Source organism: Lissotriton vulgaris, chromosome 10, assembly GCF_964263255.1.
Source record: "Lissotriton vulgaris chromosome 10, aLisVul1.2, whole genome shotgun sequence".
Classification (NCBI taxonomy): Eukaryota; Metazoa; Chordata; class Amphibia; order Caudata; family Salamandridae; genus Lissotriton; species Lissotriton vulgaris.
In genome coordinates this window covers 757,006,721-757,023,172 of record NC_141698.1, presented here as the reverse complement: position 1 = coordinate 757,023,172, position 16,452 = coordinate 757,006,721, and the positions used below count along the sequence as shown (strand labels likewise).

Here is a 16,452-nt window from a genome sequence, read left to right as displayed (position 1 = left end):
TAGCCCTGTCGCGTGGACCGGTCGGCTGAAAGCGTGACCTGTAGGGCCTGGAGTGGCTTTCCCGAAGGGCTTGCTGGGAAGTGCCCTCTTGCGTGATGCTGCAGACATCTATTTGCTTTCGCCGGTCGTACCCATCCTTGCGGTAGAATGCGCCAGAAGAGATTGGGAGCTCCCGCAAAGCATTTCTTCAACCTTGGCCAGCACCGCTGGCAGCCCTACACCTTGGAAATTACTTTGCAAAAACACTGACTGATGACAGTTTGCCTGCAATCGGGTGAATCTTAGTAAGCCATAGAGCCTATATATTGCTACGCTGGGGCATTCCCATCATTGTTGGCGGGGAATTCTGATTTGTACTTGGAGCAGCACGCTGGTATATGACATACACCTTGTTTTATAGCTGTGCTAGATTTTGAGCATATGGTGTTATAGTCCACTGGTGCCAAGAACGTCGCAGAGGTGTTGGCAGAGCCTGACCTTGCTACTCATTATAGTGGAGCTTGATGGTGAGCAAGATGGACAAATCCCAACCAATGCTCCAGTTTGAGCCATGATAAACTCCTAGCACAGAGAAATGGACCCTAGTGCTTTCGAATCTGGTTCGGAGCCCAGTGACTCGACCCTGGTGCTTTCGAATCTGGTTCGGAGCCCAGTAACTCCACAGTGGACTCTGACCTGAAGCAAATATTGGCAGCGATGCAGTGGAGCTTGTCCAAGATTGACGGTAAAATTGATGCCCTCTCCTTCCGTATAGACAGAATGATGGACAGGCTCGATAAACACACTGCGTGACTTGATACCGTAGAAAAATAGAGTATTGGATGCAGAAGATGTATTACTTCTGAATCGAGTGCTTGCACCAAAATGGATAGGCTGCTCCACAATCTTCAGGTTAAATCGGAGGACTTGGAAGCCTTCTCCAGGCAAAATAATGTGAGGATCACAAGTATTGCAGAAAATACTACTATCAGTAGCATGGAGCAATACGTCGAGCAATTCTTGATCGTGCTACTGGGCAGATCAACCTTCTCTTTTATCTTCACTAGAGCCTAGGCCCATCCCGGGAGCCGTCCCACGACCAGTCATTGCTCGCCTTCTGAACAACAGGGACCGGGGCGCTGCACTGCAAAAGGCCGGAGAACGGAAATGGCTACGTTATGAGGACATGGAGCTGTCCCTTTACCCCGATTTTACTCTGGTGCAGGAAGCTTGCAGGCAATTCATCCCAATCAAGAGGAAACTTCAGGAGCTGCAACTAGATTATTTCATGATGTATCATGCCAAGCTGCATATCATATTCAAAGGAAAGTCAATTTTCTTCACTGACTCGAAAAGGGCTCTTCAGTTCATCAAACAGAAGGAGAATGCCTGCCCTCGTAAGGGATCTCCTGGATCATCTAACAGAGTGGAGGATGACATTTTGGACGCTGAGGAGGAATTGGCTTGTGCGTCTCCTTTCATCGGTGATTGAAGTAGGTTACTTACAGCTCACATGCAATGGGAACCCTGTGCCTTTGCTGTTGGGTTGAGGATCTCCAGGTTCCTGCTTCTATCCATGAGTATGGCCTGCTCTGGCATGGATGGCTTGGGGATGCTTTGAGTGAGCGCTTTAGTATGATTTATGCCATGTGACTTCGGTAAGACTGTATTTGTCTCGTGGTCTGTTGGACTTCAACCTGGGATCATTTCTTTACTACAGGGAATCCTGGTTTTGATTCAGCATGATATATTCTGTAATTTCACAAGTTGGCGTTTCATAACCGTGTATTGGGCATGTTAGTCATAAGGGGGAAAATGTGCAACTAACAATTCTTCAGAGCGATGGGTGCACTGTTGTAGTACACATGTTATTTTCCTAGCTGGGTGTAAGATGCAGTTGATAACCGGCAACATCCTCCCCAATGTGGTCTCCACACCTTGCAGAATCTATTGTTATTTTGTTCTATTTTCTTGGGTTTGGTAGTCTTAGGAGGGGGTGGGCTGGAAATCTACTATGACATTATTTTAATCACACTCGCCATCTGAACACTGGTTTGCACTCACCCTGCGTAGCGCTGCCTCCCCCAGATGGTCCAGCCGATTTCAGGGCTGTTCGACCTGGTGGCACGGGCGGAACTATTGCGGCGGCCATCTTGGGTAGGGCTATCCTCCCTTAGGGGCGAGAGTCACCGGTATAAAAATAGACAGTCATGACTCCGCGCAGCGGACGCGATCAGCGGACGCGCCGGACTCGCGCCGGATTCAAGCCAGAGTCCAGCCCGTCTGCGCCCGTCTGCGCACGGGCCGGGCATAGGGCTAAGAACATTGCTGGGACCACTAAAGGGAGTTACAGTAGGCAGGAAATACTGCGGATGTGACCTGCACAAATTAGATCCCTCGAACTGGACAGGCCCGGTGAGTTGCCATAACTGCCACTGCACATTCACGTGGTCTCAGGTCTCCGCCCTTATCACATCTAATTATACCCTAAAGGCTGGCTTAATCAATGCTAGATCTCTGCCAAAACTTGCCCAGCATATACAGGATCTTTTAATCGACGACAACTTAGACTGTCTCTTTATTACAGAGACTTGGCTTAAACCTTGGTGTACTCCTGATCTGGTGCATGCCCTACCTCCAGGGTATGGCATTCAAAGGGTTGACAGAGGCAATGAACAACGGGGGGGGGGTGGCCATCATACATAGAGATACATTTGGTTGTTCGGTGACAGAACTCCATGAATTAAAGGATGTGGAACGGATGGGTTTCTGTCTTAAAATTCACGACAACTTCTCTTTTGCCGGGGCACTGATTTATCGCCCTCCTGGATCATGTACAGGTTTTCTAGGGAGTATTGGAGAGGTGCTAAATCCATTGAAACTTAGATACCTCAATTTTACTATGTTGGGGGATATGAACATCTACCTAGAGTCCACAACGGAAGCATCCACTGCCTCCTTTAGGGAAACCATGGATGTACTGGGTCTCACAATTTGTGATACCCAAGCCACCCATGAGGCTGGACACACGATAGACTGCATTGCCACTAACTTAGATAAATTAACAACAGACCACCTGAAACCCCAAACATGGACGGATCACGTACTAATACCTTTTACGCTTACACTGGAGACTAATGCTAAAAATAAGCATGCAGTTGAACGCAACCAGGCCAGACAAGATGACTGGAAAGCTACTATGAACCATCCAGAATTAATTACAATAGCTAGAGAATGCAGATCTAAGCTAGCAGGATCTCCAAACCTAAATACTTTTAGGACTTGGATGATTGAACTAAAAAGTATGACGGGACAGGGAAGACTCAAATCTAGACCCGGGAAAAAGAAGAGATCCGCCCCTTGGTTTGACCGAGAGCTTAAAAACAAACAGGGGGAGCTACGACGTGCTGAACGCAGCTGGCGGAAAAATTACCACAGCATAGAACGTGGTAAATACAAAAAGATTAAGAGAGCGTATCACGCACTAATCAAACAGGCAAAAACGAAGTATTTCACGTCCGCAATAGTAACAGCCAATAGCAAACATAAAGCGATTTTTAAAATTGTGAACGATTTTAATAAACCTAAATGTCTAATGCAGGACATTCCGCCCTCACAAATGCTTTGTGACTCTATCGCAGATTTCTTTGAAGAAAAGGTTCAGGGTCTGACGAAAGATTTTGAGGTCCCTATTACTGGTTCAAGGTATGAGGACGATAGCACAAGGCAGGAGGCTACCCAGTTTACAGCCTTTCGTACAATCAGTCTGGAGGAGACAAAACGTGCCATCCTGGCAACTAAATCGGGATCACCATTTGACCCATGCCCTATAGGACTCCTGCATCTCATTGCAGATATTGTCAACCCAGACATAAATGACATCGTCAATAACTCACTGTCTACGGCCAACGTCCCCTTAGAGTGGAAACTGGCAGCAGTGAAACCTCTACAAAAAAACAGCTTCCTGACCCCACTACACTATCAAATCTACGTCCCATCTCACTACTCCCGGCACTGTGTAAAATCACGGAGTCGATAGTAAATAAACAGCTCACACGCTTTTTGGAAGATAATGAAGCATGGCACCCCAACCAAGCTGGTTTCAGGACTCAACATTCCACCAAATCAGCTCTCCTGTTCACTACTGAAACTATCCGCTCAGCTCTAGATCAAGGCAAGAAGGCCGTCCTGATATTATTAGATCTGTCGGCGGCCTTCGACACGGTCTCACATGTTATCTTAATAGACCGGCTAATAACATCTGGCATTAAAGGCACTTTCTCAGTGACAGGAGACAAGTGGTGACCTTGGGGGAATTCCGTTCCAGTGAGAAACCACTGTCGACAGGAGTACCTCAAGGTTCCAGCTTGAGTCCGACATTATTTAATGTCTATACCGCACCCCTGATAAAGTTGATATCGTCCTTTGGCATAAAGGTAATAGCATATGCCGACGATACACAACTGATCCTGGTAATGGACAAAGATAACCAGGTCTGGGAGGAAAAACTCAAATGTTGCCTAACGGCCACCTTTGATTGGATGCGGAGAAACCATCTAAAATGCAACACAGGCAAAACCGAGATCATGCCGATAGGCCCAAAAAATGAATTAATCCCCAGACTATGGTGGCCCGAGAAGGCAGAAATACCACCCCATATCACCTCCTCGGCCCGTAACCTTGGGGTACACTTCGACGCCGATTCATCTTTTAAACATCAGGCGTCAAAAGTGGCAGGCACTTGTTTTGGGGTGATAAAAGGGCTCAGGAAGTTCTTTGACTTGCTGCCCCTCGAAGCAAGGAAAACAGTCACGGTTGCATTAGTTACATCACGCATCGACTATTGTAACAGCTTGTATGCTGGTACCAATAAGGCGTTCACCCATAAACTCCAGATGGTACAGCACGCGGCAGCAAGGCTGGTTTTAAAATGGCCTAGAAAATCCTCAGCAACCAAAGCCCTTAATGTACTACACTGGCTGCCCATAACAAAAAGGGTCCTGTACAAAGTGCTGATAATTACCTTTCGAGCTGTCCACGATCTAGGCCCTCTATACCTAAGAAAAAAATATGTAAGATACTGTCCAACTCGAGCACTACAGTCCTCAAATGCCAACCTACTGACCGTCCCAGGGTTTAGACTTAAAACCCGTGGGGGTAAATCCCTGGCGGTGCTAGGTGCAAAAGCATGGAATGCCCTCCCCCCACACTTAAGAGCACTGGACAAGGAATCAGAATTCCGCAAACAATTAAAAACTTGGATTTACAATGTTCCAGATATAACCACCAGAGCACTAGTGTGATTCCGGTCCTGGTCTCTTCAAGCAGTAAGGCAACTTTAACATCAGGTTGACCATATATTGGCGCTGAGATGCTCCTTGGAGCGATTGTTAGCGCGGTATAAATGGGCCATTACATTTACATTTACATTTAGTTAGGGTCGGTGGATGGATTAATAGTTGAGGGTAATGTTTCCTTGTTTAGCTTACAAAAAGAATATATAGCTTGGTTAGTTCGTCTGCTTGCATTTCTGATTACAGGAAGAGTGTCCTGGGTGACGTAGAGCGAAATGGTGGAAAACTGGATGACTGCTCTCATACTAGGTTCCTCACATGGAATGTAAGTGTTTTAAATGATCATAGGAAAATCTGCAAGGTAGTGGCGTATCTCAGGCAATTTAAAGTGGATATCTCCATTTTGCAGGAAACCCACTTGGCGCCAAACAGTGGGCTGCTGTCAGCATGGGTTACACTGCAGAGGTCTTCAAACTTTTTTACCGTGAGCCCCCCTCCCAAAATATTGTCAAAATCGGGTCCCCTTCCAAAATTTTATGAAAAGACTGTAGAAAGCAGAAAGAGCTGAGCACGGGGGTGGTATGTATGATATCATTTCATGGGCAGTTTTTTAGTATCTCATAAGCCACACTAAATGTAAGACTTATGAGAAAATATACTACAAAACCTGAAATAGAAGAAAAAACTACTCCCTTATTTGGGGTTTTGTGAACCCCTCCCATTCCTGGGCCCCAATGGAACTGCACCTTCTGCACTAATCATAGCTGCAGCCCTGAGTAGCAGGGTATCTTCTCTGACTCTTTCACCCCCTTCAAGCCAAGCATGGCCCTCAGCCCAATTTTGAAACACTGTCTCTTTCAGAACAAATTAGTTCCCATGTGTTTCTCGCCTCTTTGCAGCAATGGTGCCCTCAGCCCTAATGCTATCCAGAATGCTTCTATTCTAAAGTAAGACTGTCATAATTGTGAACAGGGGGACCTTCACACTCTTGTGCAGGGCACCACAGCATCTGCCTCACTAAAAAGAGCTAATGCCTTGTGCAGCAGGACGTCTCCTCTGCCCCTTGTTAACCCACCACCCGCCTTTCTATCTCTGAGCCCTTAGCTAAGGTATCTCCTCTGCTTCAATGTTCTTCTCTCTGGTGCCATTAGTTCAATGCTCAAAGCAACATTGGCACAAGGGAGCATTGAGCCCTAATATAAGACAGGAATGATGTAGAACAGCCATAATAGGGGCTTAGTTGGCACCTCACACCCTTGGGACCTTGTGACACTGCACCTGCAGGAGCAATTGTACCTATTCCTCTGCCCACACTACTAGGCTATTTCTGCTAGACCTGAGGCCTAAAGCAGGCTGTCTGCTCTTTTCTGTAAAACAAAAAGGGAAAGTCCCACATTTCTTCCCCTCTGTTGCTTGGGACACGTTCTATGTGCAGCATGGGGGACTTGGGCCCCAATGCCAGCCAGGAAAATGGCTCCCTTCTCCCCCTTTTCTGCAAGTGACATAGCCTTAATTGGGGTGTAATGACTCCTCACACCAAAGCCCCAGTGCCAATGATGAGAAACATTTATAACTTTTTTGAAAGATAATGTAAGGATGCCGATTTTTGAAAAGTGTCTTTTAATGGACTTATAAAAATGTCTACACTAGGTTAGCTATTATGAAAATGTATTCTTGGGAACTATGTGTTTTCATAATATATACCAAATTATTGTGTGCCAGCCTATTTTATGCTGTTACAACTTAAAAAGAATTACTTAAATATTTTCAGTTACTTGTTAGGACCTCAGACCACTACAAATACATGTCAGTATTCTGCACTGTGGCAAGTTGAATTCAGTTCTCTGACTCTAATCTCACAAAAAGACATCTGCAGTGACAGCATTAACCAATAAATGTTTCATAACTGAAAGAGTGCATTTGCCAACAATTAATTTAATTTACACTGATTTTTTTTTATATAAGGAGTAATTCAAGAGCATGTGCAGTTTCTTTATGCAGTTGCCCTGAATTTAAAAAAAGTAACAAAATACTTCTCAATCACAGGACTCGGGAACACAATTGCTGGCAAGACTCATAATTTAATGTCATGCAAAAATTTGAAAAATCACAGACAACTGGTATTTCGTTCTGTTATTAACACATACTTTAAATAGAAAATGGTAAAAGGAAACACTTTTAAATGTGTTCTACTGTTGCCCTAATGACCTCTGAATTATAACGAAAGTAGCTAGACAGAAAAGCCATGTTAAGAATGAATGCCATGTCCAGGCCTTTGCAGAATCTTGACACGTGAACAGATGTCAGGCATTCACTGTGAACGATGGCAATTCCATCCTCAACCGCTTCATGTAAATGAAGACGGCCTGGAAACATGATAAACAAATAAAGCCGTGCTTTCAGGCCATCATCATCATTATTTACAAGTACTTTGTGAAGCATTTGCGCTCTCCTGGGAATGCCTCCATGGACCCCCAGGGGGGCGCGCCCCACAGTTTGAAGACCTCTGGGTTACAGGGTCACTTTTGTTCTGCAAGCTTCACTTCACATACCCGGGTTTTTACTTATATGGTTAAACAATAGACCAGGAATTACATTGCAAGAAGTGTGTATTGACCCACAGGGCAGGTTTGTTATCTCCCGCTGCCATCACAGTGGGTTGGCAATGCTGATGGTGGGTGTATATGATAATCCACAATTGCATCATTCCCTTGAATCTAGTCTCTTCCAGTGGGGTGGCTTGCCTCAGATCTGGTGGGTGCGGGGGGGATTTCAGTAGCGTTTTGGATCCAGAGCATGATTGTTCTAAAGGTTCACCTAACCGCTCCTCTGCCACCGCTAAGGCGATCTTGGGCATAATGGAGCAATTGGGCTTACTCCACATATGGAGGCATAGGTTCCCAGATGGTACAGGGTTTACATATTATTCAGCTACTTACACTCGCTAATAATCAGGTTAGCCTGGTCCGGTAAACAACCTAGGGTCAAGTGGGACATTCTTACTCTGCCTATAGATATGGGGGAGTTGAATGCCCCAGAGCTGGAGCTAATCTATAGAGCAGCCCAAAGTTTGCATGCACACTTTCCGCTTCACAGATCGCATAATTTGCTGCATCTGTACATAGAGAGGAACGTGACCTCCCCTTTCCCTCCCTTAAACTCTGTTCTGCGACCCTGTAAGACAGTGCCCCCGATACACTCAACAATTCATGCCTGGCACCTGTTGTACTCCCCTTATGTGCGGTTTGAATGGTGCTCGTAGTTCCTGGTCGGCAGGGAGGAAGGTGTGGTACGGGCATTACATGCTCTGGGAATGGATGCAAGGGTGATCTCTTTCATGATGGGGTGGCATGCTGCTGTGAAGCTGTCTTGGGGGGAACTCAGTCACCATCTCCCCTCACTTTTTTCCAATACCAAAGAGTCCCTCATGCACTGCGAGATGTATTGGGAGAGGACTTGCAGGAGCCCTTAGAAATGCTAGCACTCTCCTCTTTAATACAATCAACTACTCCTTTGAAATTGGTTTCTACATCTAAGCTTTCACGCAGGAGGCCTGCTCTGACTAACACATGACTCGAATGGCAGATGGATATTGGCAGGAAGATCGATGATAAGTGCTGGCAATACTGTTGCCTCGTCCACTTTAAATATGTTCGTGTATTTTACGCTCCTCAGCGACTATATTGATATGGCTTGCAAGACTCTTTGGAATGTCAGCGTTGTCGTGCACAGGATGCTGACTTTATATACACGGCATGGTACTGCTCAGCTTTCCTGACTTTTTGAGGAACTTTTTTCCATGAACTAGGGACCGTTACTGGCTTTTCCTTGGATCCTGACCCCTTGCTTGCATTTTTGGGATTTGATAAAGTCGTAAACAGAAGAGGAAGGAAACTGTGGCCATGGGCTACTCTTTGCTAAGCGCCGAGTGGCAATGTGCAGGGCACGGGGCCTGTCCCCACACTGCAAGATTGGCACGCAGGCATGGGCTACTGTAATCCTCAACAAATGTGTATGGGGATTTGTTAGCCCCGCAGACTCTCCCCAAGAGTTTTTGGGGCCCGTATCAAATGTACTTGGTGAGCAAGGAGATGGATGAAACAACAGTAGGGGCAAGCTAACAATCCCCCTCGAACCTGTATTTGTTGAGATATTTACTGATTCTAATCCAGGGTACAACCTGTGATTTAGGAAAGTATATGTGAGTGGTGACCGCTCAGTCCTTTATTATATGTACCTAGTGCATACCTTGCCCTCTATTGTGGGACCTAATGGATATTTGTGAATACCTCACCAGTCCTTGTCACTCTATAAATATGTATTATTAACACTGCTATAAATGATGTAAGCAGCCTTATGATGATGTTTGTATAATTCGACTCAATAAATAAAAAATAAAAAATACAAATCATTCTTTTAGTTCTTTAATCCTTTTGCATAGTTGGCAGAATTTGTTACCAGAAGAATTAATAAGATTGGAATCACAAGAATCTAGTGACAAGAAACCCACATTTCTCCACTTTCTTACACAGTAAGGAACTTCTTAACAATACAAATTGCAATACTATAATGGAGTAGATAGATATAGAGATTAACAGTCTTCTGCCATGTGTCGGCATGCCCTGAGGAGAATATGTAGCTATTCTTCTAGTCCAAGTGGGCATTGACATGAAGTAAATTCGGTACAAGGCACAAAATATACGTTTGTTGTGACAATTGTTCGTAAAACTTTCTAAAACTCTAAAGACAGTTACATAATAAAACTTCCTAAAAAACCTAAAGTACACACAAATGTAACCCCGACTTAATCTAAACCATCTTTAAAACACTGCCTAACAAAAAAACATGAATTGTGCAATTCCTACTACTAACATCCATAAAACGCATTTAAGACAGTAACCCCAGTGTGCCCAACCTGAAGTATGTTTGATATTTTAAAAATAGGGGTTTTAAAAACTTAATATGGGCAGACTTATAGAAAATGCAAACCTTAAGAACACGACACAAAGAAAATGTGTAAATTTTGGGGACACGTACAGAAACCATTTATCGTTCTATAAATCCTAGTACCCTTTGAAACTTGAGAAAATTGGCTTACACTCCAGTCTCATTCCATAGCCTGGGGCCAGGTACAGGAGCCCAATAGGGAAAAACCGTGTGGCAGCCAAGAAACTTTAGTATCAAGCTAATGGAAGGCTTCTTCCTCAAGTATGCTATACCCAATATACAACCAACCTTTTTCTCGACTGAACTGCAGAACCAACCCCACCCCCCACACAGCACCGTGAGACCCTAACAGGTGATTAGCCGCACTCTATAAGAATCTTGATTGATTGATTGATCCTGGGATAGTTTGGTGGCGAAAGGCATAGTCCTGCTGTCAGAAACCAGTGCAGGATAAGTTTTCTGTCCGCCAAGAGCAGGATATTAACCAGCTGAGTCAAATGTTGATATGCCAATTGTGAGGGATGGCTCTGGTGCCCTAGGCATGTGATGAATACCTTTGACTTTGTTGACTGTGGCAAGTGTAAGCTAGCTCTGCTGTGTCAATATCACTACTTCTTCATTATATCACTGTACCTGCTGCATACACTTTGTACCTGATGTAGGCATTACGCCCGTATCATGTACCCCTCGGCAGGCAGTACCAAACTTTTACCATTGCCTTTATATTTGTGGCAGCTAATATTGATTTCATAAGTAAGCAAAATAAGGCTGCTCACAGATGGCCACAAATTATGGAGTAATGTAACCCCAATTAGGACCAGTATGCAAATGAAAAAAGTAACATCCGGATCCATACTCTTATCAAGGCACACTGCCTTTCGCCCTGGCTTCTCTAACCTCTTCGCTGCTGATGACGAGCTCAGCTCGTCATCAGCTACGGTGGTCGTGTGCTGATGACGAGCTGAGCTCGTCATGTAACGCGGCTTTTTGAAATTTGCTGCACACAGCGGGAAAAGCCGTCACAGCGATGCGGCTATTGAATAGAACGCCTTGTTGACTTGCAATATTCTTGTGCGTAGGTCGTGGGCACATGATCTCATATTTAATAGGCTTGACTGAACCCAAAGAATATGTACGCTGCTCCCGGGCTGGTTTTAAACCAAGATTGACTAAAAGAACTGCATAGTGATAACTTGCTGCATAACGATAACAAAGGCCACCTGCTGCACTCACTCAGCTAGCTTTTGAGGTAGAAGGTGTACTTGATGTGACACTTCATCTGGAGTCGCATAAATCTGTTCCCTGCTTTTGTACTGTAGACCAGGTAGCTGAATACTGTGGAAAGTAAATTAGGCCTTACATTCTTCTTAAACTCCATTCAGTTTCCTGAGTAAAAAGTATTTGAAAAACAAACCACTGTATTTATAAAAATTGAAAACACTAAATTCAATGTGCAGTTTGAGTTACCATGAAATGTGTTTGCTTTTCCTTCAATATTTTGATTTTTTTTTTCTTTTACTTGTTTTAAACCATACTTTACAGGCAAACATGGGCAAAGCCGGTAGCTTTCACTTGCATTATAAAGGCGACATCTGTTGACTTTTGCAGCAATTTCTTTTTGGTTAGTGCTGTATCGTTAAGTTCATCTCACAGTTAAAATGCTTGTTTACATGTTCACTGGCTCGCTCTGTGTCCAGAGCACCTATCTTGTTGTTCATTGGCTTACACCTGCGTTCTAATTCTAGAACTTTGACTGTGGTTACAGTTGAAGCCTAGGACCAGTTTCCACAGAATGTCTGCAAGTGGGCTTATTTGTTAACCTGAAATAAATCACTGGTAATTTCAATTGGTGCCCCTGTTTAGTTATTTTCAGAGCACCACCGAACACAACAGTTTGGCCTTCAAGGCGAGTGCATGTGCTTTTCATTTCTCTCCCTCATTTGTTTCTCTCCAGCAAAATTACGGCTTCCTTCTCCTGTAATCGTGTTCCCCTCATGCTGCTTTTTTTGGTCGAGCCTAGAGTCAGCGTGCAAGCACTGCTCTGGTGAAGATCTGCTGTAGATCACTACGTGAGGGAAGGGTCTGCCCATTTTTTCATTGGCTTGTGTCTTTGCCCTTCGTAAATGCTGTCTTCTGATTGACTATGAGGCTTGTTAGTCCCTCCTTATTATGGCATTGTCGTCATCTGTACCCTCCCATGGCTACTGGCCCCTTTACTTCGAGTGTTACACTGTATGGTATGGTACACTGTATGGTACCTGTTATTTAGACTGTGAGCTCTCTCTTTTTATGTGTCTTCTCCCCTCCTCTCCAGCCTCCGCTCCTCTATCATCCCCCCCCCTCCGCCCTGCGATCATGCTTTACGTTTATTTTGGTCTTTTGCTGATTTTTTTTTTTTTAATCTACCGATCTAAGTGGCATCCACTATCTAGGATCGGTATATCACAATAATAATATTAAAAAGTAAAATGGCACCCACATCATGCATGACCATGCATGCGCACACCTACAGAATGATGCGACTGGCAACAGCAGTTGCATCATGGTGCCTTTTCTTATTCTTTTTGTTTATAACAATGTACAACATCAGCAAACTACACAGCAGTGGCTAGCTGCGTAGGCAAAGCCAATTGGATCGAAACCTTTTGACTTTGCCAAAGCTTATTTATTCCCGTGAATGTGTGCATGAGGTACACAGCCACACGCTTGATATGACTTACATGTGTGATTAGCCTTACGTAGCGCATGTGTAAAGTATTCTGTTTAACATGCATCAGCAAACCAAAATCCTTCACACCGGTTTACATTTCTTTTTTCCCTTTCTGTTAGAATAAAAAGTTCTTGTAAGTTTCTTACCTGAACTGCACAGTTATCTTGGCCATCCCGGGTTTTTCCAATCAGTTCCGAAATTATTATTTTGAAGAATTAAATTTCGTATAGCACGGTTGGACAAAAAAGGCACAATCTGTGGGTTTTTTTTGTACAACAATAAAATTATACACGTATTTTGTAGTAAAACCTCTTTCTCTTTTTTTCAGTGATCAAAAAGGGGCAGCATCAGTTACGTCATGTTGTCCAGGGTCCGCTTCTGAAGCAGACAGCATGGAATTCTCCTGCGGAGTCCAGGCTTTTCAAGTCGACCTTCCCGAGCCCCTCAGCACATCCTTCCATGATGAAGTCATGGCGCTCAATCCATCACTCTGTTATTGGAGACCGGAACCTCGTTCTTATGGGACCGCCTGGTGCAGGGAAAACAACAATAGGAAGACTCCTTGGCCAGAGACTGGGCCTTCCGGTGATAGACGTGGACGATGATGTCCTTGAAAAGGATTGGAATATGAGTGTTTCGAAAAAATTGCAGGATGTTGGTAATGAGCAATTTTTGGAGGAGGAAGGAAAAGCCCTTTTGAAATTGTCAGCATCTGGAAGTGTCATTTCTCTTTCTGGGTCGAATCCAATGCACTCTGCTAGCATGGAGCACTTGAAGAAAAACAGCATTGTTGTTTATCTCGATGTCCATGCTGGAGAGATAGTTGACCGACTGGAAGTCATGAAAGTCAATCGCATTATTGGACAGATTTCGGGGACTTCAATGGGAGACATCCTTCAGCGCCGGAAGCAGTTCTATAAAAAATGGCATGATTTCCGTGTCCTTTGCGAAGGTGGTGAAGCTCCAGATGCAATAGCAGAAAAGGTTCTCGATGGAATTAAGAGATACGAAAACTCAGCATCAGAAACATTCACTTCAACGCGGAGCATTTGTCGTGAAGAACGCAAGACAGATTCTGCCAAGACTTTCAGCGAGGTTATTGTGGATGGGTTAGCCTCTGATGGTGGGCTCTTTGTCCCCGATCGAGGAGTGCCAAAATTAACTAAGGGAGAGTGGATGCGGTTAAGGGGGGTAGATTACAGTGAAAGGGCACAAGTTATTTTTGAAAGGTGCATATCTCCTCTTGACATACCAGCAGTCAAGCTTGGAGAAATGATTGAGCAAGCATATGGGAAAAACTTTGCTTGTAGTCAAATTGCACCGGTTAGGCATTTGATGGGGAACCAATTTCTCCTTGAGCTATTCCATGGACCAACCGCGTCATTCAAGGATTTAGCACTGCAGATATTGCCACAGATGTTTGCTTATTGTGTCCCAAGAACATGTAACTCTCTGATCCTCACTGCAACCTCTGGAGACACAGGCAGTGCTGTCTTGGATGGCTTTAATCGTCTCAATGACATTGACAAGCAGAGGATTGCCGTGATTTCACTGTTTCCTGAAAATGGAGTCAGCCCGATTCAAAAGTCCCAGCTTATAGGCTGTCAGAGTGATAATGGGTTTTCAGTAGGTGTCAAATCAGATTTTGATTTTTGCCAGAAAACTCTAAAACACATGTTAACAAATTCAAATTACATTGGTTTCTTAGCAGCAGAATATGGAACTGCGTTAAGTACAGCAAATTCTATTAACTGGGCGCGGCTGATTCCCCAGGTGGTCTACCATGCATCTGCCTACCTTGATCTTGTTAACCAGGGATTCATTAATTTTGGAAATCCTATAGATGTTTGCATTCCAACAGGAAACTTTGGTAACATATTATCTGCTATGTACGCCAAACTGATGGGAATTCCTATCCGAAAATTTATTTGTGCTTCCAATCAGAACAATGTTCTGACGGAGTTCATTAAAACAGGGCATTATGATTTAAGGAACAGAAAACTAATACTTACATCTTCCCCTGCAATAGACATTCTCAAGTCTTCGAATCTTGAAAGATACGTGCACTTAATTTCCAACGGAGATGGACCACTTGTCAAGCAGTTATATAGTCAGCTTGATAGTCAAGGCCACTTTCAGTTACCAAATGATTTGCTTGCAAGGCTTCAGAAGGATATAGTAGCTGATTGGTGCTCCGAGGAGGACTGTTTGGCTGCTATCCGTTCTGTGTATGCCAGTTCAGGCTATATATTGGACACACACACTGCTGTGGCTAAAGCTGTTGCCGATCGACTGCAGGACAAGACGTGTCCTCTTGTTATAGCAAGCACAGCCCATTATTCTAAGTTTGCACCTACTATTTTGAAAGCACTGCGCATTTCGGAGATAAATCAAAATCCATTAAGCCAGCTTCACTTATTGCATTCTTTGAAAGCACTGCCTCCCGCACATGCCACCTTGTTAAACACATTGAAAAAGGCAGAGGACCATAAACATCAGGTATTCGCTGCTGATCAGAACATCCTGATGGATCACATTGAAACAACCATACACAATCTATTCTGTAGAGTTCGCTGAGTCCGGCGGAGGCAATTTGTGCTCTTGTGGTTTCCACTTGCAACTGTACCATTTCAGGATTGATATATTTTGCATAGTTCTGGTTTCTAAATGTTCCTTACTTTCAGCACTCTTTTCTCTTCCTTCATAGATTGAAATCAGCTTTTGAAAATGAACCATAATGAAGGGTAGAATGTTGGCCGTGGTTAATAACAGCCAGCATACCAGGGTAGCCTGATAGATATGTTTCTGTTGTAATGCAACATGTGTAGGAAGCTGCATAATTTGGATAATATCTGTGATGTTTGTTCAATGTTTATAAAGTGAAAACCATACATAATCAAGTCATAGATTTTATGATTCAAATATTCTTAACTCTTCTAATGCTTGTTAATATAGAAACCATTACCTTCGAAAAGGCCATTGTACCTTTTTAAGTTACTCTTCAAAGCAATGTCTCCTACTCTTTACTAGTGTTTGCCATTGTTGCCCAGTTCTTATTTATTCACAATTTGTTAATATAATTATACCTCGAGGTGAAGGTCACTTATTACCTTTGTAGTGTATACAATAGAGAGTCACTTGTGGATGGGACACACTAAACATGATGTGCATGCCGCATTGTATTCACTCATCCTCAGCATTTTAAGTGACCCAGCTGCCTCCTTACCATAGACAGCGCCTCCACACCATGCCTATTGATGTTGCCACATTGCCTATACTTTGTAGTATTTGAGTGCACATGGATCTTAGGAACCATCTCACTGTCACCCAGTGATACTAGGGTAACCCCACTTAACCCCCTTCCCCGATTAGCTGGGACAAATTCCTCCCCCAGCACTACACTACCCACCTCTGGAATCTTTCCTCTAGAGGAAGGTGGTGCTCTTTTTGGACACTTAGGAACCTCTCTGTAGTGTCCATACTCAAAGCACTCCTAGCTCAAAGCACTCATAGCTCCCGGGA

At 44.0% G+C, this 16,452-nt stretch overlaps 1 protein-coding gene across 1 annotated transcript in view; it reads left to right on the top strand.

Moving 5' to 3' along the window:
* THNSL1 (threonine synthase like 1) overlaps positions 1-15,904 on the top strand; it is a 52,007-nt gene extending 36,103 nt beyond the window's left edge. Inside the window, exon 2 of the mRNA XM_086941659.1 lies at positions 13,259-15,904. Coding sequence (XP_086797785.1) covers positions 13,259-15,507 — 2,249 coding nt within the window. The 3' untranslated portion in view covers positions 15,508-15,904. The remainder of the gene's footprint in view (positions 1-13,258) is intronic.
* The last annotated feature ends 548 nt before the right edge of the window (positions 15,905-16,452 follow it).